Raw genomic sequence first — 25,386 nt, forward strand, 5'->3', positions numbered from 1 at the left:
TTCACACTGAGTACTTTATTAAATATACATGTTTTCTTCGGCATGGGGAAAAAACCGATTCTTCTATGTGGCAATTACAAAGGCAGAAGAGCTGGTTGGCAAGCCTGCCCTGTAGCATTACTCCTCCCACGGGCTCATGTCTGTGTCGATAGCCACACAGTTATAAGCCGCATAACGCAATTTTTCTTCGCAGATTTTGGCACTATAAATAAAAGGAAGGAGTTACATCTCCATGTACCCTCTGGGCACCATCACGCCAGCCTTCTAACTACCTTCTGTAGTCAACACTTCTCATCCCTCCACTACAGGAAAGCCTTCCATCCCCATATGTACAGCTCAGAGGTACCGATACCTTCCTATATATGGGTCTCCTTCTTAGACCTTTCCCACAGTCAGCCATCCTTTTCTCCAACAACCCATTGTGTATATTGTTCCCTTGTCATTCACTGTCATAGTCCCACCTTCCCAGGTAGTCAATATACAATGGCCCCAAACCTAGTAGTGAGCCATCATTACAACAGCTGCCTTTCCCAGGTCCCTGCTGCAGCTGTTGGGAACAGATCCCAGCAGTTTTCTGGGGCAGAACTTACGAAGCATAGTTGGGTAAGAAGAGGGTGCTGGAGCAAGTGGATGATTCAGGGAGTGCATCTGTGGTCTCAGAGCTTAAGAAGCAAAAACAAAAACAAAAAAAACCAAGTTGAGTACTGTAGGGAAGACAATACAAAATGACTGCCAATCCCCCATCCCCAAACCAATATACACAAAGAGCAAAACACTCACCCTAGTTTGTCAGGATAAATATAAATTCGAGCGGGGAGTCGGCTTCTCCCAGTAACGAATCTCAGGAAGCGACTGCGATCCTCTGAAGGGAAGAGTACACAGCCATCAGAAATTGCCAGGTGTGTGTGGGGTGTGTGTGCGTGTATCCCTTCTCCACAACACGTTTGATAGTGTGTAGGAACAGGGCCTATTCTAAGACTAAGCTTCAAAAAGCAGAAATTACTCCTGACCCACCAACATGAAGAATAAGTCAAGGAAGCTCAAACACAAAGAGTGAGGCAGAAGTGGAAGCCAGTTGGTGTTTGCACTGGAAGGTGTCCTCCAAATTAGGGCAAACAATTCAGTGTGAGAACTTGAAATAGTCTGAGCCATAACTGCCTGTTAGAGACTCTTCTAAACTATCCTTCTGCCAGATCACTCTGCTCTTCATTTCCAATCTTTAGTCAGAGCAAGAGGTGTTATCAAAGAACAATGGAAAATCATTGCAGCTGATCCACTGAGAAAGGGATCCTGCAGATAGTGGGATCTGAATCCAGTGGAAAGGCCCTCCTAAAAAGGCTACCCTACATCAATATTTCACAACGCTATGCATGTTCTTGTGTACTCACCGTTAGTAAAGTTGTTCAGGGCCTCCCAAAAACACTGAATTCTGGTGTCTGATGGTTCAAAATCCTCAAAGCGAGCTGTGAGGAGAAGGAAAAAGCAGGGAGAGAGTAAGAAAAAAAGCCATGCTGGCACAGAACCACTACACAAAAAGCCAAATGGAGGGGGACAGAAGGAGAGGACACGTGCCTGTATGTAAACCTTCCTTGTTCTTTCAAGTGCACAGACCAGGATATTTTCTACCAGCCTATCTCACAGTTTTCTGCCATTACATCAAACCACCATAGATTACAGTCCACAGGAGCCAGTTCCTCGACTTGCCAGGCACATACATATCAGATAGTAATGTAGTAACCCAAAATCACAGCACAGCCCACCCATGAAGCACTTGTGTTACTTCTGCCCAGTGCCACACTTGTGTGTAAAGCTGTCAGTCATATATATACTCAAGTCTCATGACAACATCCATCTGTGTGCTACAGGTGGAAAATGCAAAGACCTTTCACACTTACTGAGCTTCTTCAGGGCCTCAACTGTAACTTCAGGGTCACCACAGACCTTTTTCTCCAGTTCCTGCCAGGTGAGCAGGTCCAATACAGCCTGAGGAACTACCTTGAGAAGTCCAGCCTGCATAGCTGCAATCTGGGAGGCAGAGAGACACACACACACACAAAAGGAACCACTCAGCATCAAAAGGACAGATGGGAAGAAACAGGAAAAGCAGTCCAACTGCTGACTGTCAAATAAAACAGTTTGCCTATGGAGTACAGTGGTGCCTCGCATAACGAAATTAATCCGTTCCGCGAGTCCTTTCGTTATGCGAGTTTTTCGTTTTGCGAAGCGCGTTTTCCCATAGGAATGCATTGAAATTTAATTAATGCGTTCCTATGGGCAAGAAAAGTCAGAACAAAGTCAAATTTGGTTTACAAAGTGTTTATTAAGTGCTCTTTAAAGGCATACATACTGTATAGAGGATTTCAAAAACAGGGGGGGGGATGCTGAGTGGGGAGCTTGAAGGCTATAATCCTGTGCACACTTTCCTGGGAGCAAGCACAGTGGGACTTACTTCTGAGGAGACACGAACAGGATTGTGCTCTAAGGTGGGGAGGAGAACAGAGCAGCTGCACTCAATTGCTTGCTTTTGCTGTGATCATGGGGGAAACGTGAAGGAAATGGGGCAGTGAGAGGGTGAATGAGCGATGGGGGGGATGCTGAGTGGGGAGTTTGAAGGCTGTAATCCTGTGCACACTTTCCTGGGAGCAAGCACAATGGGACTTACTTACATAAACTGACATGAAGATCCTCCCCTTCCTAGGGTGGACGGGATCATAAACTGGCATGAAGATCCTCCCCTTACTAGGGTGGGCGGGATTATAAACTGACATGAAGATCCTCCCCTTACTAGGGTGGACGGGATCATAAACTGACATGAAGATCCTCCCCTTACTAAGGTGGATGGGATCATAAACTGACATGAAGATCCTCCCCTTAAAACAAAACAAAACAAAAAATTCGTCTTGCGAAGCACGGGTCATAAAAATTCGTTGTGCAAGTCACCAAAAATTGCAAAACACTTTCATGCTGCGAGTTTTTCGGTGTGCGAGGCATTCGCTATGCGAGGTATCACTGTATTTCAGAAGCTTTTCAAATCAGGCAAATCATTTAAAAAAAAGACTGCCCAGATACTCATAAGAAATTATTAGATCATCTAGATCAGGGGTGCCCAAACCCCGGCCCTGGGGCCACATGCGGCCCTCAAGGCCTCTCAATGTGGCCCTCAGGGAGCCCCCAGTCTCTAATGAGCCTCTGGCCCTCCGGAGATTTGTTGGAGTCCACACTGGCCTAACGCAACTGCTCTCAGCATGAGGGTGACTGTTTGACTTCTCACATGAGCTGTAGGACGAGGCCTTCCTCCATTGCTTCCTGTTTCACATCTGTGATGCTTCAGCAGCAGCAAAGGAAAGGCAGCCTTGCTTTGTGCAAGGTCTTTTATCAGCCTTGAGCTATTGCAAGACCTTCACTCGTTCATGTAAGTTCATCTTTAATATATTCATTTATGTAAACTTATGCAAACTTATTCAAATTTTAAATGTAAATTAATTCTTTTTTTCCCTGACCCCCGACACAGTGTCAGAGAGATGATGTGGCCCTCCTGCCAAAAAGTTTGGACACCCCTGATCTAGATATTTGTGAGAAACTAGATTTTATTACAACATATTATGTGAAAAGAACTGGAAATATTCCACAAAGTTTATCATCATCATTAAATATTGTCTGACTCTGATATATTTTGCACTCTTATGCAGTTCTACAAGCGTTTACTAGTCTCCCTTTAAGCCATTTCTGCCCAGCCCACAGGTGTACACATTTGATCCCCGTTGCGTATATGCAACATTGAGCAAAAATTGCTTAACTTGTGCCTCCATTGCACTTAAATTGCCTCTGGTCTGAGATCTCTTAGATGCTTATCTCAAGATAAGCAGGGGGGTGGGGTGACAAACTGGATCAGGAAACTGAATGTCCATCCACTCAAATTCCCAGGACAGCTGTCTAATGTTCTCTGGCCCTATCCAGAGCCATCTGGGGTGTCGGGTATGGATATCAGGGAGTTAAAGGAACTGGACTAAAATTTGCCATAGAAGACTAGAATGGGATCTGTTAATAGAAAAACCCAAAAAGGAAGGAAGGGATAGAAATGGCTACAGAAAGTGGCTGTAATACCATTTTTTGTATACTGAGAACAAGGCAATAGGGTTCATAGCCCATGTGCGGGAACAAGGGATCTTACTGTGACCTGGGGAACTCTCTGCCACAAAATCACCCAGCAGAGCAAGACGCGATAAGAGAAGGCAGGCACTGACTGGTAGAGAATGGATTCCAGGGAAGCAGGAAAGAATCTGGTTGTTCAGATGCCATTACCTGTTCCTTGCTCTCCTCTAACCGTGCCTTCTGTACCAGGCGGATGAAGTCCAGGCGGTCCTCATAGCGCACTGCAGTGCGTGTGCCACCAGGAATAAGATCCACCATGCGCTGGTCACTTAGCACTGTTGTGTAGGTAAGTTCATTCCCAAATTTGAACTCAAAGGTTTCTTTGTCCATTCCTTCCATCATCTCCAAAAGCTTCACCTGGGAACATAGAAGGAAACAAATCTCTCACTCACCAATCCTGTAGCCATGGTGGCAAGAAAAGGTGATTCTGTTTTTAAAAAGCACAGAACCACAATCCTAACCAATATTGCAAAAATCTCATTACCAAAGAATATGTATTATGTCTAGAGCAGTCAGTATGGCTGAAAGGTTAATATTTGTGGGTTGCTGGTGTTAAATCTGAATGTGGGAGGAAACTGCTTCCATACTCTCCTAGGCAATTTTAGGAGACAATCCTGACCCCTTATGTCATTGCTTTCCAGCACTGGCATAGCGGTGCCAATGGGATATGCACTGCATCCTGCAGTTGGGTGTCACTCATGGAGGCCTCCTCAAAGTAAGGGAATGTTTGTTCCCTTACCTCAGAGCTGCATTGCCCTTATGTCAGTGCTGGAAAGCACTGACATAAGGGGCTAGGACTGCGCGCTAAGTTACTGGCTCTGCAATCTCCTGATGCATAAGCCATGCAGACAACTGACAGAGCAAAGCTGGCACACCAAGGCTCAACTAGGTCTTCAAGAGACTCACCAGCATAGAGTCAACAGCAGGGAAGTCTTTACTCCAGCTCACTTCCTCTCCTGTCAGCTGCTTCCAGACAAAGCCAGGCAAGGCGAGGACCTTGAGGAGAGAGAGAGAGAGAGAGAAAGAGAGAGAGGCAATGCTGCAAAACTTTCCCCTAAAATACTGTGTTTTGTGTCTCAGCTACATTCAAAGGTGACATTCAGAAAGGGATGCATTATGTTCCTAGCTCAAGAACACCAAGCCATGTAAATCAGGAAGTACTGGGAGATGGCTCTTTCACAGAATCCTCTGCAGTCAGTCAACCACTAGCACCAAGTAGGAGGTGCGACCTCCTCCCATGAACCATACTGGGAGATGCAAACTGAATTTGAACATATGAAGTTGCTTTGTGTCTAGAACATATAGTATGGTCGCAAACTGGAGTATTTGTGGGTCGCTGACTGGTTTCAAATCTGAATGAGGGAGGAAACTGTTTCCACACACCCACAAGGGCAGTTTTAGGAAACAAGACTGAGAGCCCAAACCTATACATGTTTACTCAGAAATAAGTCCCATTATAGCCAATGGGATTGACTCGCAGGCACAAGTGGGTAGGATTGCAGCCTAACAGCCCAATTCTGAGCTCCCAGAGCTCAAGGCTGCAGCAGCACCGAAAATGACTGCCGCTGCATCCAGCGCACCTCTCAGGCACAGGCAGTGGCACCTTGGGAGAAGGGGACTTTTGTCCCCTTCTCCCAGGTAAGCAGAGTAGCCCAACAATAGGGCTACTTGATTCCACGCCGACCTTGGGTCAGCATAGAATTTTGAGCCTCCATGTTGGTCCAGCAGCCCGAAACAGAGGCCCAGGATCCAGCAGATTGAAGCTTCACTCCACTTCACCAGTCCTGCCTCCCTCCTGCTCCACAACCTCACCCCGGCACGCCTCCTCCCGCCTTCCCTCCACCTCCCCCCACCCTGGAACACCTCCTTTCCACAACCCCCCACCTCTCTGCTGCTCGGCAGTTCACGCAGTGGCGGTATCTGGCCAGTACTGGGCTACCACCAGTGGAGCACTGGCACTAGGGCCCGCAAATGTGCCGTAAGGCACATTTGCAACAGTGTGTGCTGGCAGTAAGTGTCATGAATATGTACATGTTAGGCCTAGGTTGGCAGTAGAAGCCTGAACCACACTAAGACAATGTAACTGAGAAGTTGCTAGCAGTTCCTAGCTGCAAGAATTCGAATAAATAAACAAAAAGATTGTTGTCTCTCCTTTGCTGGCCAGAAAGGACAGATAACAAGAATTACAACCCATTGGAATGTTTAGCACCTTAGTATACAGAGAGGCGCCTGATCAAGCATGATGGAGTGCAGCTATGTATCTCCAGGTGGGAGGGGTAAGAACTAGGAGGAGTTAGCAACCAGGCCAACTTTGAGAAGGTTCTGTTCCTCTAAGCATCTGATTGGATAGTCTAAATAAGTATGAAGTCACCTCAGTACTATTAGCATGAGAAGTATAATAATGAGTGCCCAAGGGGTGTGTCCGGTTCCTTCTTGGACAGAATTTTTGGGGTGCAACATCCTGCACGCGTTTTGAGCTCCATTGTCCAACATGGGCACCTGGCCTCATAGGTAGCCCTGGAGCTAAAAGATCTACAAGAGTAGCTGACCCAGGTGAGAGATAGGGATTAATAGAGATAGCCAGCTAGCTTTATTATTTTATTGCTGATATGTTTCCTAGATGTTCATGCATCTAGCATTTGCTGCCTTATTGTAGAGCATGTAACCTTATGTATTTAATAACCTACAATCTCTTTTACTAAGTTCTTTCATTGTCTGTTCGGGACAAAGGTTCAGAATCCTGCCTAGCCGTTCAGCAAGCTACCAAGTGCTCACTGAGGTCTAGTAACTTGAGGACTGAAGCTTTAATTGGAGAAAGCGCTCAGTGCCTGCAAGGGATAGAATTAAGCCTAGAGGGTCTCATTGTCCCTGGACTGAGGCACTGGCACATACAGGGTGGTGGCAGTACTACTGAACAGAGGGGCCTTGAGGGCTTTAGGGTTTGAGAACCAAGAACTCTGAGCACCCCAAACCCCCCTACGTTTCCGACAGTAAGCCAGTGCATCAAGCTCAGGATTGGGTTCTAAGTTGGCTGTCCTAACATCTTGCCATCTGAATATAGAAGTCTCCATTGATTCATCTAGTCCTGTACTGCCAATACAGACTGGCAGCAGCTGTCCAGGGTTGCAGACAGAGGTCTTACCCAGTCCTAACTGGAGGTGCCAGAACCTGAGACCTGGATGCTCTACCACTGAGCTTCTCTTTTACCTGAGCAGAAACTTTCAAACAGCGGATATTCCCCCAAACACATGAAAGAATGAGGGAATAGGCCTTGCCCATGTAAACATTTAAAGACTGGTGAGAATCTAGCATTTGAGGTCCCTTTTCTTTGGCTATATTTCATTGTGGTACAAAGGGAGGTCACATATTAGAAAAACCTTATGCCTGAAATACCTATGGGCAACATTCCAACTTAGGAGCATCTGAGGCATCACAACATAGACTGACCACCTATCTTGCATGGAAAATAAGTCAGACCCTGCAAAGAACAAGTGGGAGAGGGACTTTGCTTTCCATTGCCAGTACTACGGAAGGACCAGTCTCCACCAGACACTCACCAGGAACTCCTTGCCACGCAGAGCTGCACCCATGATTTGACCAATCCATTCATACTTGGTGAACTCTTTGCAGGATGGGTTGGGGACATACATGTCTCGGGCCTCTCCAGTACTGCTCCCCTGGAAAAAAAGACAGCTTGGTTCAAATTGCCTGCCCAGGCTCAAGTGTGATGAATGAATCAGCTGTGCCAGCCCAAAAGCCTGAACACATAGTCCAGCCAGTCCACAAAAGATGAACTAGCTACGTTGGAAAGGCCAGCAGTTACACTGACACAATTCATGTTCTGATCTGGACATAGGAATGACTTATGAATGAATGAATCACACACACACACACACAGTGGCGTAGCAAATGAATGTGCAGCCTGGTGCAGAGCTCAAAATGATGCCCCGGAAGTGATGTCACAACCAGAAGTGACATCACACCTGGGTTTTTTAAAAAGTGCAAATTGGGGGAAACCTGCCTCCTCCCCCCAACAGTTCACCACCCACTTGATCTGCCACCTCCCCCCAGCCAGAGGCATAGCTAAGGCATCTATATGCTACCTGGAATCAAAGAAGATTTTGTAGCCCCCCCCCCTCACAACAAAATCAAATTTAATTAAGTAAATAAATAAAAAGTGTGCCCCTTATTGGTTAGAGACACTGTGCTGGGACAAAGAGGGACCGTTATTCTCTTCCTGCTCAATATAAGAGGAGCACCACTTGAAAAGTGCCTCTTCACGAGTTAGCAAGAGTAGCTGTATTATGATACATGGAAATGAGAGCCAATTCATATTAACACCTTATTGGTTCCATGCTGTATCATAATAACATTTCACCGGCTCTCAGAACAATCAGCCTCATAGGTCAGTTTTGAGTTAAAGAAATTCACTTTTTGTTCCATAAGTCAGTTGTTTCCGTTTTCTGGTTAATTGGTCACAACTTTTGATAGAATACAGATATTCTAATGTGGTTTGTTTCGTTGCATTCTGCATTAAATTACCTTTCCAATGATATATAACATGGTGGTATTATTCATACATCCCAAGATTTTCACATTTTGACCACTAGTGTCAAGCTCAGCTTGTTGCCCCCCTAAAACTTGTTGCCTGGTATGAATGCTACCCCCTGCACCCCCTTAGCTATGCCACTGCACGCGCACACACCCCCAGTCTCTCTCTTAGGAAGGGGACATGCTTCATTAACCTACTCTGAGCAGGACAAAACAAAGGGCTGACATAGTAGGGCTAGAAGTTGAGCTCTGGAAAACCTAATATGACAGCAACAGAGATGGGTCTGGAGATGTACTTTTGGTTTCCATTTCTATTTGTCCCTAGAAGCCCTTCCTAAATGATTTCCTTTCTCCAGAGCCTGCCCTTATCCTCATGTTACCAGTCACCAAGACATTTCTCTGGTGCCCCTTATACCAGGAAAGGTTTAGAGGTTGAACAAGAAAGAAGAACCTGATTGGATGTGCGGACAAAAAAAGGCAATGGCACAGGGCTCTCAGCCGAACTAGGACACAGCTCCTCAGACATATCAGCAATGCTGTCCCGGAAGCCACCACCTGGGAGAGGAAAAAAGAAATCTTGCTAGTTTCACTTGAATGTGACCAGGTCCTTGAACTTCCAAAGACACCTTTATCTGGATTTTTTGTGTTCCCACTTCCACCCTTAACGCCAGCCCTATACTCTATAGCAGTGTTTCTCAAACTGTGGGTTGGGACCCACTAGCTGGGTGGCAAGCCAATTACAGGTAGATCCCCATTCATTTTAATTTTTTATTTTTAATATATTAGACTTCATGCTACCATGGTCTGTGACTGCATTTGGGGAAATGTTACAGACCTGTACTTTTAACAGTGATAGTCAATGGGATTTACTCCTGGGTAAGTGTACGTAGGATTGCAGCCCAGGATTGTTAAGCATTTTCCTGCTTGATGACATCATTTCTGGTCATGACATCACTTCCAGTGGGTCCTGACAGATTCTCATTCTAAAAAGTGAGTCCTGGTGCTAAATGTGTGAGAACCACTATAGGATGTAGGGCATACTTTCTGTACACCCAGAGAAATCTTGGCAAACTGATTCATATTTGGCAATCTCTCTGAAGGGCAAGTTGGGTACATACAGGTGGGGCCTCAGTATCCACGAGGGGGTCCCCTGCAGGTACTGAAAAGCAAGTGGACAAGCAAATCTGCGGTTTTCGGCCCCTTAAACCCTTTGAAGGGGATTGGAGCTCTGCTGAAGCTCTGCTCCAGTTGCCTCTGGAAGGCTTTCTGAAGGTCGCAGAGGTCGGACATGTCTGCCCACAACTTCTGCAGGCTTCAGAATGACTGAAAAGGCCAAAATAAAATAAAAAATAAAACAAAAATTAATTTTTTTTTAAAAAAGCTACTTCTGGTTTCCCTCCAGAAATCAGAAGTGACATTCTTAATGCCTTATAAGGCATTAGGTGGCCCAAGAAAGCCCTTCAGGGTTAAAAACTCTCACAAGACATTAAAAGGCATTTATAAGGTATTAAAAAGGTGTGGGTTTTTTTTTTGCCTTTTTGGCCATCCTGAAGCCCGCAGAGGTGGCAGGCGGAAGCATGCGGCCTCTGCGGGGTTCAGAAAGCCCTCTGGAGGCGACTGAAAAGAGATTCAATCTCCGTTGGAGGGTTCAAGTGGAGCCAAGTCTGGCTCAATGCAGGTTTGGGGGGACCTGTGTTGAGCCAGATCCCTGGATATAATATCCGCAGATAAACAAGCTGCACCTGGACATGACTCAATTGATGATAAGCCTCTTCACCAGTTAGCAAGAGTAGCTGTAGTATGATACATGGAAATGAGAGCCGATTCATATCCTGGACATATCCAGGAGAGCCGATTCATATCCGAGCCAATCCTGGACAGCTGTGACCTGGTGGAATGCAGCCTGGTCACTGATGTCCCTGGACATTTTAGTTTGGCTTTATTTTTTGCATCCTGGACATTTGTGTCCCAATATATGTATATTTATATTAGATGTACTTTTTTATTTTTTTAAATGCAAAGATTGGGTTAGGGATAGGACTGGGATAAGAGGCTTAGAATATATAACATGGGGTTTGTTGTCCAGTTACATATTTGTTGCCCAGTTATAGTGGGGTGCAAATAACTAAGATGCAAAAAACCTGGACATGGATGTCCAGGTACGCCAATGACTGGCGTCTGACCAGGACACAATTGTCCAGGACGCAAAAACCCTAGTACCAGCTCAGTTCTCCATAGCACCGTAACCCATAAAAGAAAAATGTTCATTCTCCACCAAAGATTACCCTATCAAGATATGGATGGCAAATGCACTGGTTCTGTAGCCACCTGCAGTTCAGCAAGACTAGAGGCCCCAACTTGGACTGTCTGCCGTGCACATCACTATGTCCATACCAACACTACCAAAGCTTTACCAGAGACAAACTGTTCAAACTTCACACAAAGGAAAACCAATCTTTGGACTGAAAAATGTGCAAACCAAAAATATTTGCAAATACCGTGGTGGTGGTGGTGTCAAACAGAACGATGACACTGAGTTTAGAAACAGAGGAGTCATGAGGGAGGGCTAAACAATGCCTTTCACATGACCAGATATATATTGGAACCTATTTTTGTCTGAGGTCATGATGGTGGGAAGCTTCTTTTTGCTTTTGTTCTTCTTAAAGAGAGTTACAAATCCCCTTTGACACCACTTTGATGTCAGCTATCATTTTTGGCATGAGGTATGGAAACTTGGACAGACACACAGTCTTGAACATACCCTGGTCAATGATGCCTTCAGCAATGAATTTACACTCCCACCACTGGTCGTAACGCAGCGGCCACCTGCAAGGAATGAAAAAATGATGAAGCCACTCTGTGCAGCCTAAAAGGAGGTACTGAAACATGGAGAATAGCCACAGTCAAGAAAAATAGTGCCATGTTTCTGTCTGCTCCAGGACCCATTCTGTTCCTTGGCTATTGGTGTGCAATGGAGTTTTGGAGCAAGTTCTTATCTATTAACATTGGGCAACATTTTCTTTTGTACAATTCACTTTCTTGTGTTCCTGACAGTCATGTCTTTGGGAGGAGATACAATGGTTGGCACTGGAAGAGGCAGGGTGGACAGAGATAACTGCTGGGGCATTGATAAAAAGACCCACCTATAATCCAGTGGCTTCTCATATTTGTCAGAAGGTTTCAGGCCCTCATATACCTAGAAGAGCAGATAGCACAACTGAGACTTTAAGAGACAAGTTCTGGGCTCTGCCGCTAATAGACAGCAAAGCAGGAAAACACATCCCTTGAGGATACATTATATTGTAGGCTGGGATTAAATATAGGCCAAGTGGCATCAAAGAAATTTAGATTGTTTTTCCTTCTGAAAACATTGTCTAGTTCCCCTAATGCTCACCAGTCATTGCGTGAATAACAAACAGGCACTCATTAATTAATTCCAGTGTGAATGCTGGGCTAAACAGCCAGGCTATATTGTTGGTTTTGGATGTAGGAAACCCAGATTCAAACTCTACTCAGTCACAAAGATTGCTGGCTAGTCTCAGGCAAGTTGCTATCCTTTAGCCTAAATGAGCTCACAGTACTGTTGTTAGGATAAAACGGAATTTATAACTCCATTTACAATGGCTTCAGCCCCTTGGAAGAAGGATGGGTTAGTATAGTGGTTCTTGAACTCCAGACTCCGGAGCCCTTTACACTCCAAAAAGGAGTCTCAGGGAGCCCTGCTGGCATCTGTGAAAACTCTCAGGGAGCCCCAGAGAGCCGGCACATGCGCAGAGTAGCCCAGCACTGAATACCGATGAACAGCTGGAACACAAGAGGAACGAGAAAGGAGAGCTACTAACAGGGGACGTGGGAGGGAGGGATGAGCAAACCAGACAGACGGCAGATGGCAGCCATTTGTGGTCTACTCATGGAACCCCTGAAAGGGTCTCAGGTGGCCCCAGGAATTCTAGGAGCACACTTTGAGAAATTCTGGATTGGTAAACAGTCAACAAGCAATGAAACAAAACAAAGTAGGATTTCCAAACATTCTGAGACTGTAAAGAAAGACTGAGAAATTAAAACCGAACTAATAAAAACATAACTAATGTTTAAGTTAAGCATAAAAACAGAACTAATTCAGGTAATTTACAAAAAAAGCGCTTGAAGATTATAACTACAGTCGTGCGTCACTAACAACAGGGATGTGGACCAGCATCCCTGACGTCAAGCGAGGCCTGATGCTATACAAAGCCTCTGGAAATGAGGGGAAGCCGCTCTCCCCTCACTCCTGGGGGCTTTTCTGAGCCTCGCGGAGGCTCAGAATGCCCAAATCACGCCAGAGATGCAACTTCTGGTTTCTGCAGAAAAAACCCTTGAGGCGAAGGGAGGAGAGCTCCCCTCAGCTTCAGAGTCTTGGGGATGTGTGTGCAGGGACCAGTGGCAGTATCACATATGCAGCCCATTGCTGGTCAGAGCTTTGCAAAGCAGCTCTCACCTGTACTTATAAACAATTCTTCTTGGGGGGAGAAATTAGAACCAACCAAGTTAGGTTGAAGAAGAATGGGAGATATGTTCTGAATATTTTCTTGGAAGTACATTGCACTTCTACGTCACAATTAGATACTGTTGTCGATATGAAATTTCCTCCTGTATTATACAGTAAAGGACTCCATTATTATCCAAATGGCTCCTCCAAATGACACAGAGATCATGGAGATGCATGCATATAAAAACATGTTGCTTGGTGTAGCTTGAACTCATGTGTAGAACTTCTATGAACTGGACTTGTTCTAAGCGTGTAGCTTGGAAAACTACTTCTGAGGTACAACAGCACAAAAGATGTGTCTAGCAGGTTGCAAAGAGAGAAAAGTCACCTCTTTCCCCCCTGCATGTGTTAGCAGACTGACAGGCCATACCTGAGTGAAGACAGTGTTCTTACAGGTGGGGTCCAGTGCCGGATTGTCACGGTGCTCCATGGCCAGGCGCCGGTTGATATAGAGTCGTGGCATGAAGTTGGGCTTGCTGGTCTCGGAGTCCTTGAGGCACTGGGTGATTAGCGCCGTTCGCCGCTTGGACAGCAGCAGAAACTGTTTAATGCGCTGTTGTGGACAAAGTGGAACTTGGTCAGAGACTGTAATATTCTTGTGCTAAATAAGATCCTTCTCCCACCTTCTGAACCAGCCTAGCTCTACTGCCAGTAGCACCACAAACTATTTCTCCTATTACAGAAAACCCACTTTCCTGCTATAGAATCCTTGCATGTTCATTGATAGCTTTTCTGTATAAAATTACACTTTTCACCCAACACCATCCACTTGGATATTTAAAAAAGTTCTATTATGATTAAGAATATTTATATACTACTTTTCAACAACATAAGCTCACCAAGTGGTTTGCATAGCAAAGAAATGAAAAATGGTACCCTCTTCTCAAAGAGCTCACAATTAAAAAGAGAGAGAGAGATGAAACACCAGCAGCCACTGAAAAAGACACTGTGCTGGACTGAATAGGGACAGTTGCTCTCCCCCTGCTAAATATGATCACCACTTTAAAAGAAGCCTCTTTATATATCCAACCTTCTGTTAAAGAACAAAAAGTTGCTGCATTCCTTCAAATACAGATATAAAATGGCCATTGACTATATCATGAAATAGTTGTATTTTTATACTTGGAAAAAATATCAACCTCTTACACACAAGCTACACTGAAACCATGGCCTTCTTTTAAGTTACAGAACTTGAGCTAAAAGCTCAAAAGCTAAAAGCCTGAGCTAAAAGCTTGAGCTTCTGGAGGCCTCCCTTTAACAATCACTAAGGAAGGATTCTCATAATTCAGACATTGTAGGTTAGGACACAGTGGCTGAGGCTGCAATCCTATCCACACTTTCTTGAGAGTAAGTCCCACTGAACACAAAGAGACTTACTTCTGTATAGAAATGTGTAGGACTGCACTGTGCATTGACAATGCAAGCCTGTGGGTCTATCAAACCAAAATTCTGGATTCTAATCCTCACTTTAACCTTGTATGTAATTTCCCAATTTGCTATGAAATGAGGGAGCAGCTAGCAACACTTTGTAGTGAGGACTTTAATGGAAAGAAAAAGAGCCAAGGTGTATAGGCTGATCAGTACTTATACAAGATAGTCGAACAACTTCTGCATCAGGAAAAATACCCCAGGATGTGCGAATGAGACATTATTTATCACCTAATAGCTACACAGGCCCATAAGGATGTAAATACAATCCTATGTGCGCTAAAAGAAACAATAATGGTCCCCAAAAAGCAGTTTTGAGAAAGTTTTTGGATATTTCACTTCTTCAGCAAGGAACATCCTGTCTAACATGGACCTCCCTCAACTAAAAAATATGAGGCAGCCCCTCCTATTTAAATATCATGCTAGTCCATAGAATTTCTACAGCAATCTCTGCTACAGCCTTCCCATAAGTATTTCTTGAAGCAGAGCAAAAATATTAGCCTAGATTATTGACCAATCAAGGTAGAGGATAAAGACTAAGATTCTTTCAAATTCTCCTTTGTTGCCTTTTCCTAAACAAAATACTCTTGAGCAGGGCCACTCAAACCCAAGCTTGGGGGCCAAATCTGGGGTTTGGGCAGATCTGTCTGCCTGGTGAGTGAACCTTTTCGTTCCGCCTGGGCGCCATGTGAAGTCATCCTTGTTCGGAGGACAGATATGCTCTGGGCAGTTGCGTCAGCATGGAGGTTCTGTCGTGCTGCCTTCTGGGACGCCGGGCAGCAGACATAACTGCCCAGAGTGTCCCTGTACTTTGAATGAGGAGGACTTCACACGGCGCCCAAGCAGAACACTCGGATGTGGTCCAGATGGGGACTGCGTTCTGAGTGAGCGCTAGTTGCGAGTTTGAGCGCCGCTGTTCTTGAGGAAGGGTTGGCCATCACAAAACTGTTATTTTATCAATGACCCAAGATGGAAGACATAGAAACTCCAATGATAGGAAGACCCCAGCCTCACCTTGAGCTGGCCAAAGGTGCATAGTGTGTAGTCCCAGGCTGGAACAAGATGATGAAGCACACTGTCCAAGATCTTGATAAACCTACCAAAAAGAAAACACAATTTTGGACATTGTATGAAAAAAGTGGGAGTAAGGGCCCAATCCTATCCAACTTTCCAGCACCAATGCAGCCTGGAGGTAAGAGAACAAATGTTGCCTTACCTTGAGGAGGCCCCTGGGAATGCCCCTCCACTGCAGGATGCAATGCACACCCTGTTGGCATAGCTGCATCAGTGCTGGAAAGTTGGACAGGATTGGGCCCTAAGCTCCTGAATTCAACAGGGCTTGACAGCAAGGGTACTCAGGTACCCTTGCTGTCACAGGTAAGGATGTACACATCCTTTCCTGTCAGTGGGGAATTGTCAGTTCCCCACCTCACGGGGGTCTCACCCTTTCTCTGAGAAGGAGAGTCCTCACTAGAATATGGAGATAACATACAAGCAGTGCTTCAGTACTATGCTTCCTTGAAGAAGAGAGGTCCAACACAGGGTAGGGCACAAATGATGAAGGACTTGGCTGAATGGACTTGTCATGAGAGAGAGCACCATCTTGAATGCACAGCCATGCACATTTTCTTCTCTTCTGCAGTTGGGCTTATTAGACCTTCTATCTGTCTTATTTCACACTGCTTCAAGATAGTTGTCTGTAGAACCATCTCTACAAACCTGGGCCTCGTGTTTTCAAGACCAATACATGGCCATAATAGGGGAGGGGGGCCCTGCACTGGCTATGTTGCCCTGGGCCCACATCCTACCCACACCCTTCTAGGGATGGCTCTGCTTGAATGATGGCTCATTCATTGCTAGTACTTCCTACTCCATACCTCTGGATGACCACAGCCCGCCGGTAGAGCACATCAGGGTCTGTTCCTTCTAGGCGGGGATACCTCACCAGGTTAGCTGGTTGAAACATGTCTGCATTGAGCCCCAGTTCCCGTTGCCGAGAAGATTTGATCTTTATGCCCCGGAGTCGGACATCAATCCCATCGTCTGCATTAAAGGGAAGACAACACAATACAGATGGATTTCCCCTGGTGCAGAAAAACATGGGGGGGGGACGACAGAGAGAGGGTTCTCTGTGAGTCACTGTACCCACAGCAGGGCCAGAGTGAGCTGAAGCGGGCTTAGTTTCATATCTGGAAAATTCCAGAAGAGAAACCATATTAGTTTGTTGTAGCAACTACAGAATCTCTGGCACCTTAAAAGACAAACAAACATATCGAGATGTAAGATTCCATGGGCTCCAGAGTTTCATGTGTTTCCTGGAGGAAATAATAATAAAAGGCATCCACAAGATAGGAAGCATGAGGGCAGATGCTAAGTGAAGAGACCTAATGCCACCCTCAGCCTAAGGGAAAATCTCATACATGTGAGGGTGCACCCATGTGGAGCAAGATTCTGAACTGCCTTTGGAGAAAGGCAGCAGGATCACTGCAACCCGTTCCCTAAGGATTAAGAAGCTCATCCCCACACTGACATCCATGTACCTCTGCATTCCACAACACGGATTTCAATGATAGGCAAGTGCGCGGTCATGTCTTCCAGCACGCAGACATCCCCAATGTAGCTCCTGGGGATACAAAAACAAGTGTTCTCTTGCACTGAGCAGACCAATCCTTCCCAACTGGCAAGACGTTCAGTTTTCTGGCCCAGAAGCTCAGGAAATGGATACATTAGGATGGGAGCTGGAAAGCAGGGCTTCTGAGATCTATTTCCAATCTTCCAGATACCCCAAACTGATCCATCAACCCAACTCTGACAGATTTGTGATGGGAAGAGGAACATGAGAAACATTTATGCTCATGAGGGCAATGATGTGACTGCAAGAGCTCACCTATGGGCATTTCCCTGTGCATTCCTTCCCAAGACTGTGTTGCACAGTGAGGGGAATCTGCCAGGAAATGCTTGCTCATAGAAAGCAGAAACACTTAGCACATAATCTCCCCACGAGACAAGCATTTCTCTGTGTCTGCTGCCAGTGCCAGAACGTATGGCACTGAGGTCCTCATGAGTTCCAGACTCATGGAACTCCTTTTTCCTGGAAGCTCACCAAAGCCCTAAACTGAGCAGTGGTGTTCCCAGAGGGGGGCACAGCACTAAGCTTTGCAAGGCACCTTAACACACCACAGAAGCAACCTCTCCCCCTTGCAGTGGCGACACTAGGGTTCGTGTCACCCGGTGTGGGAGGCCAGCGCGTCACCCCAGTGCCACCCCCAGGGTGGGGTAACACTCTAGGTGGTGGGCGTGGTGATCTACCATTGCCCCGCCCCCACTGGTTTTTGGGCTGTACCTTTTGATAGAATAAAGATATTTCAATGTAGTTTGTTTCATTGCATTCTGCATGAAATTACACATTGATTGATATATAACATGATGATATTATTCCTCCAAACTCTGATTTTAGTGATTTTGGTCACTAGTGGTGTTACCTCCCCCCAGGGTGTCAACTTACTAACACCTTATTGGAGCAGTTTTCAAACTTTTAGCACTGGGACCCACTTCTTAGAATGACAATCTGTCCAGGACCCATCATAAAGCAAATTAAAATAATTATAAATAAATTAAAGTAAAATCAATAAATAAGGGAAAGGCAGCCCTGTTCCACCAAGTGAATTTTCTCTGTAGCCTGCCTGCAATAACACCCCCCCCCCAAAAAAAAGAATCAGTAAGATTTTCACCCCCACCCAATACCCAGTTCAATTTAAGTTCTTATATTTTAAGCATATCACTATCAGGACCCACCTGGCTTTGCAAGTCTGAGAGCCCAATCCTATGCCTGTCTACTCAAAAGTAAGTCCCATTATAGTCAGTGGGGCTTACTCCCAGGAAAGTGTGGATAGGACTGCAGCCTAAAACAGAAAAAAATTTCACCTTACCCTGTCAAGCTTGTTTCAATCTTTTTATGGGGGGGCTGCCTTCTGGGGCATTTGTTGAGCTCCAGCTGCATCAAATCAGGACCATTCTGCTGGCCTCACATTTCCCTTTGCCTGACCTGCCCAGGAGCCAAGGCACGTTTGCTTACTCGCGAGTAAACGTGACCATGTGGCTTAGTTTTGCTTTCCATAGGGCTTAATACATTCACCAGCTGGGAGCGAGGGAAAACACACTTTTTGGGTGTTTTTGGGGGGCTACATTCATTGGATCAGGACCATTCTGGTGTTGTTGGATTCCTCTCAGCCTGCCCTTTCACATGGACTAAGGCATGTTCACCTATTCGTGAGTAAACACGCGAGTTTCTTGGTTTCTCTTTCCATTGGGCTCCATGCATTTCTTGTTTTTTGGTTTTTTGCCAATAACTTTTGATAGAAAGGAGATATTTCACTCCTGTTTGTTGCATTGCATTCCGCTTGAAATTCCGCATCCAATGGTATATAACATGATGGTATTACTCCTAACCACCACAATTTTAGCACGTCACCCTCCCAGTGCGCGTCACCCCCCTCTTGCGTGTCACCCTGTGCAGCCCACACCCCCCGCACCTCCCTAGCGACTCCACTGCCCCCTTGCCATTGAAGCCATTCCAGGTGGCAAGAGCAACATGGAGGAGACAGCTCCATATTGTTCTCACTGCCTGGAGTGGCTCCAATGCTGAGGGGGAAGGGTCGCTTCCGTGGTATGTTGAGGTGTTCTGCAAAACTTAGTGCTGTGCCACCCCCCCGAATGCCACTGAACCTGAGCAACTTCAGGCAGCAATGCAGGATCTCTCCATCTGAATAGCATTTGGTAGTCAGGGTTAAGCATCAGGGTTAAACAGGAAGGTTATTTAAATTTACCAGGAATTATTTATAATACAAAGTAATAATGATAATGATAATAATTATGTATTGTTCCCTGCCTAGAAACTCTGAGATAGGACAGGATACAAGCTCCAATACAAACCAGCCCCTCATGCTTCACCATATAGACAGGGCAATAGTTCATTGCTTTGAACCACCATGTAATTAGGATGGCTCCCTTCACATCCTCTCCTCCCTGCCATCCACCCAAGGCCTTTCGGTGGCATTAGACAGGAGAATCTGAACAGCGTTCAAGTCTAATTTCATACCCTGCCTCCCTCAGAAACCAAATGCCCCCCTACCCTCACTCACTCATCAATGCCCACATCACTCAGCTTCTTCAGATTATCCCCCTCGCCACCATACACAGCTACCCGCTTGGGCATGAAGTTCTCATCTGTTGTGTCCACAGTCAGGAACAGTTTTCTGAGGGAAGAATTAACGGGAAGATAAGGGGAAGTGAGAAGATATATTGAGAAACCTCTGAAAAGCAGAATATTCTATCAGGCCTGGAGATCCCAGGGGGCTGTAAAAACAGCAGCAGAGCTGGGCAAATGGTCAGGTCAGCACCCCAAAAACACAACAAATGTAACCAGCACAGCACTCGCAAATTCATATCATAGGCGACAGGGACTGAAACCAATGACCCTGCCTAGCTTCAGTTTTCAGAAGGCATACATCAAAATACATCCCAATCAAAGACTGAGAACAGGTTGTAATTATGACAATGGTAGCATTTGGGTAATTTGCTGTGGTCCGGGTCTGCAAGCAGAGTGCACTTTCTGCAAGCAGAGTGCACTAGGCATAGGGTTAAGTGGCAACACAACAGGAGAAATCTAGCTCACCAGGTAAAGATAATATCTACATAAACCAAGAACAGAGTGCCAAAAAAGTCCCAACTGCATAACAAGGAAAGTCAAATTACTCAAAACAAAATCTCTGATTTGGTGATCTGCAAATTATCTTGAGCGCAGACTATTCTGTAAGGTATTATGAAATCAGGATTTTATTGTTTGTAAGAACAAAGTTGTCAATTGACTATATGAGTAGAAGAATGATGGACATGCAGAGCATGCCCTAATGTTTCCTGCCTTGAAGTACAGGGAGGTCTAGGGTACCATGCATAAATCAAGATCAACCAGTGCTCATGTTGATTAGCTCTACCCAGCACCTCTTGATGAAGCTTTCATGTGAGCACAGGACACAAGAGAAAGCTAAGGAAGTCATTTCTTATCAGCACCAACTGGACCAGAAAAGCAAAGTGACAGCCAGGGATATCCAGGTTACCATCCTTGCATTCCAAATGAAAAGGCTGGTAAAAGAAAGAGAAGCATTAGCAACTCACTTGATGATAGTGCCTTTCTTCATGTTAAGACGGACCCAGTGTTGGCCCTGGGACCCATCACTCTCCCAGTAGGTGTCTGCATGGTTGTCTGTCAGGCATGAAACATTGAATTCCTCCTGAGGGAGGCAAAGCAGTACATAGGCCAGACTGAAAAGGGCCATATATTCATTCTCTCTCTCTCTCTCTCACACACACACACACACACATACACACCTTTGAGTGAAGTGACTTCGGAGGAAGACTTGCTGTTTTCACTCAAACATTTATAATATCAGTTTGCAGACCTCTGCCAACGTACCACAGAACCCAGAAACTTGCATATTTTACATAAACAAAAGAAGGTCTCATAAAATACATGCGCCTCTCTTACAATTCCTGATTAACAAAGTACTACCCAGTAGCTAAAATTCTGAGGCAATATAAGGCGGGCCAGATGATGAAAGGGCCCCAAGCAAAGGCACCGCAGCCCACATGAATGCCATACCGTGAAGGAGGAGACATCAATGCTGTCCACATATTGTTTGATGCTACCCAGATTCTCATCTTCCTTGCCAATGTGGTCATAGAGGAAATGAACCAGGTCCTCATCACACTCATAGGTCCACGTGGGTGGAACGAATCTAGTATGAAATGATTGAGGTTAATGGAGAATTGGGGTGAGGTCAGAAACTATCAACAGTTTACCCTTTCCTTTCCAGTCATGCTCTCCACTACCCAATCACACAAGCATCCTCCAACATGCTATTTTTATCAGCTCTTCTACGGATACACCACTCCCAACAAAATTAGGCTTCAGCAATTTTTCAGCAAACAAAGGCTGCCCAATGCAGCAGTCCCAAGTCTCCATTGCCAACTAAGGTACATAGCTGGCCCAAAACAACCATTCTTTTCTTACTCCCATGTTATGTGACCTTTACCGGAGTCTCTCCACTGCAGCCATGTCTGGTTCCATGATTTTTGGTTTTGCTCCAAGACGTAAGGAATATGTTAAATCCACCACCTGCTCCCATCTGGAATAAAAGAAGGGTAGCTTTAACCTCAAGCATAGATTCCTGCTTAGGCATATAGAAAGGGAAACATGCTATTTGCTTCATCTGCTACTAACTGCGCAATCCTATGCGTGTCTACTCAGAAGCCTCATTGGGTTCAATGGGGCTTACTCCAAGGAAAGAGTGTATTGAATTGCATCCTAAAACAAGGAAAAAGTGTTTCAAAACTTTCAAATTAATCCGATATACATCAAAAGGCTGATCTACTACCATGAATTTCAGGTTTGAGATTATCCAAATTACAAAGTTTTAATTTATTTTTTTTTACTTTCTCATTTGAACTAGTAAGTGTAGATTTATTTCACAGAACAATGAAATGAACAAGTACAAAATTCCAGACTAAAAAACGTTCAGTGCTAGCTTCTGATTTTTCTTTGACAAAAAGCAACTATATGGGTTGAATTTGTTTAATGTGTGACACTTTTTACAGGGGGTGATGCACAGATTGGCTTTCTCTCTCTCACCCACCTGCATGGCAGTTGCACCACATGGTGGTGCTCAGTTACTTCTACCAGTAGCAGAATGCTGACGTCACCAGGAAGAGTGAAGTGCTGTCACCACCACTCCTTCTGGCCAGCTTCTTCCCTGGCAAAGGCCAGTAGATAAGAAGAAAGTGAGGGAACAATAGAGACTGGAGTAATAGTACAGAGTGTCTCTAGTCTACCCCACCACTGTATCTCTATTGCATCTTCACTTTCTTCTCACTTCCATCCTCTGCCTTTTCAAAAGGAAGGAGAAGAAGCTGGCGAGAAAGAGAAGTCATGTGTGGTGGCAGCAGCTTTCCCCACAAAAGAAAGTATGGAAGGAAATTTGAGAGAACGCATCAAGAGAAAGAGAGTGAGCGAGCCAGGGAGCAACTGTGCAGCCTGGAGAGAAAAAGATGGGGAGAGAATGAGAAGAGGATGGGGCAGCTGCGTGGAACAGCCAAACAAGCGGCAAGCAGGGGCAGGTGGCAAGTGACCACAGGCTGTGGAACATGCCCACCAGTTTGTCACCTCCTTCAATCCATTCTACTTCAATCCAATCTATTTCAAACTACTGGTCTCATGGCTGGGCCACACCTATGTGGACAGCGCCAGGACTTCAAAATTTACACCAGAAGACTTGAGTGATTTTGGGAAAGGTGAAAGTGCTTGCAGTGCAGCAGCTTCCTGCCTTCATTCTGAGATAGCTTCATGATGTTGGTACTTAGTCTATGACAGCAGTTCCCAAACTGTGTGTCGCAATGCACTGGGGTGTCGCAAGTCATTCTCCTTGGCACCCCAGGAGGCCGGCAGCAAGACCAAACAGGATGCTGCAAAGGCTAAGACCAAACAGGATGCTGCAAAGGTTAAGAGGCTCCACTCGGCCAGACAAGCTCCTGTACTCCTGATGTTATCGCCAGTCACTTCTGGAAGCTGTGCATGAAGGTGTCATGAAATGCCTAAGACTGAGAAGTGCTAGTCTACGATATCTGACTATGGGGCATCATTAAGCCAAATGTCATTCCTGATTGGTTAGAAACACAGGTTCTGGAAGATGTTAAAAAAAAGTCTGAGAAGCAGATTGAGTGAACAAGTAGCTACAAACAGTTGTTGATCAAGATGAGAACATGTATGTGTATGTGTTTCCGGAAACTTTTTGTCTCTCTTGAAGTTTAATTTTATGCCCATTCTGTCTGCTGGAGAATATCTAGTACAGCCCTAGTATTGAAGGGGTAGGGCTGAGGAAGGACCTCTATGTCAAGAAGTAAGACTGAAAAAAGGCAAAATGCTCTTGATTGATTCCATCTGCAAAATAACTGAAAGATACTAATCTAGCTCACAACAATAGCACATTGCTTGTCCTTTCTGCAAGTTTCAGATTCACAGGCAACAAAATATACTTGCTTACATTCAACAAAGCCTTCTGAAAGACCCCATCAAGATCAAACCAGGCTATCCATACCTGATTACAGGTTTATAGTCCACCCCAAAGAGTTGCTGCTGCCTCTGGATTCTCTCCATAGATTCCACTGGTACCAGCCTGTCTCCACCATCAGCATGCTTACACATGAGAATCCAGCCTTCCTCTAGATCACAGCCAGTCTTGTATTCCTCCAGCTGCTCCTGTGAAGTAGAAAATTTGGATGAACACTCAAGGCACAACAAGCACATTCAGAAGAACAAAAAACAAGGGTGGAATCATCAATTACTTGGACACAGCTAAGGAGTCCCAACAGCTCATAAAGAGTACAATCCTGAGCATGCTGCACTGACCTAACGTCGGTACTGAGCATAGCAAATGTGCCATAAGGCGGTCCTTCAACACTCAGCACCAGGTCAGTGCTGGTGACAGCCCGGCGCCAGTCAGTGCTGAGCCCAGCGCCAGCTCCAAACCAGCCATACACTGCCTGGAGTAAGGGACGAGCTCCGGGTGGTGGAGAAATTTGTGGGGGGGAGGGGACGAAGAAGAGCAGGAGTGGGGCATGCCTGCCACAAATCTTTTCTGATCTCCCGCTGCCCAGCAACAGTGTCAGTTATAAATTGCAGCAAAAGGCACATGTTTGTGAGAGTACACACACACACACATATGATGAAAACAAACTGTATCATGCGCCCTAGGATTACCAGTATTTATGCACACCTCATATTCTACATCTCCCAAGTGGGAAACATGACAGTTTGTATAGTGTAAACATGGGCAGGGCAAATGGTACCTGGAAGGCACATGGTTGTTTTAAAAAAAAAAAAAGGCCTTTATCTTTTCCTCCGATATTAGCATGATGGTATCCCTGGACATAATGGGACCCCTGGACACCTGCCACCTCACAGCAAGACTAGGAACATGACACAACAAACAGCACTAGGAGGCTCCAAAGCAGCTAGAGGGGCTCCTGATACAATCCTGTACTATCAAAATGAAAGCAAGGAAAGCAGCTAGATCTGAGGGTGCCTATCTCCAGGACTCACAAAGCAGCCACCTGTTTGGATGACCATCATAACAAGGACAAGAGTGCCTCTGAACATGTGCAAAGTGCACCCCCGCTTGTGCCAGACATCTAGACCTGAGGAGCTGCAGCAGCGCTGGAGGGAGCTGAGCCTGCATCACGCCCGGCCCGGCCCGGGCAGACTCACCCTGCTGAGCTTCACCCAGAGCCCGTGCCCGTTGCAGTACTCCTCGCCGCTGGCTCGCAGGCAGGAGCCCTTGCGCAGCTCGATGGTGCCCCTGCCCAGGCACTTCCTGCCGCCGGAGCCGGCCTTGCCCGGGCTCTCCCACACGCACAGCAGGCTCCGGGCCGAGGCCGAGGCGGGCCCGAGCGCGCTGAGGTCCTTGCAGATCTTGTACTGCACCTCGCGGGGCACGTAGCACAAGGCGGCGGGCGGCGGCTCCGCGCGGCTCAGGCAGCCGATCGCCTCGCTCAGGAAGCGCAGCCGGCCCAGCAGCTGGTGGGGGCACTCGCTGGCGCCCAGGGGCACCATCCCGCCCGCCAGGCAGAGGCTGCGCTGCAGCAGCTCCGGCCTCCGCTCGCCTCCCCCCTCCGGG

General features: G+C 45.9%; 1 protein-coding gene across 1 annotated transcript; it reads right to left on the bottom strand.

The window, feature by feature from the left end:
- Positions 1–25,386, bottom strand: HECTD3 (HECT domain E3 ubiquitin protein ligase 3). Its single transcript, XM_066623800.1, has 21 exons — positions 24,978–25,386; positions 23,809–23,969; positions 21,751–21,843; positions 21,318–21,453; positions 20,834–20,949; positions 19,801–19,914; positions 17,200–17,282; positions 16,537–16,702; positions 15,674–15,755; positions 13,602–13,784; positions 11,847–11,899; positions 11,465–11,529; positions 9,155–9,258; positions 7,710–7,829; positions 5,059–5,148; positions 4,303–4,509; positions 1,896–2,025; positions 1,389–1,463; positions 781–862; positions 591–662; positions 1–202 (listed from the first exon to the last, which is right to left on the bottom strand). The coding sequence occupies exons 1-21, from the start codon at positions 25,320–25,322 to the stop codon at positions 118–120; spliced, it is 2,562 nt and encodes an 853-aa protein (XP_066479897.1). The 5' UTR covers positions 25,323–25,386; the 3' UTR covers positions 1–117.

The sequence above is a fragment of the Tiliqua scincoides genome, chromosome 4 (assembly GCF_035046505.1).
Source record: "Tiliqua scincoides isolate rTilSci1 chromosome 4, rTilSci1.hap2, whole genome shotgun sequence".
Lineage (NCBI taxonomy): Eukaryota > Metazoa > Chordata > Lepidosauria > Squamata > Scincidae > Tiliqua > Tiliqua scincoides.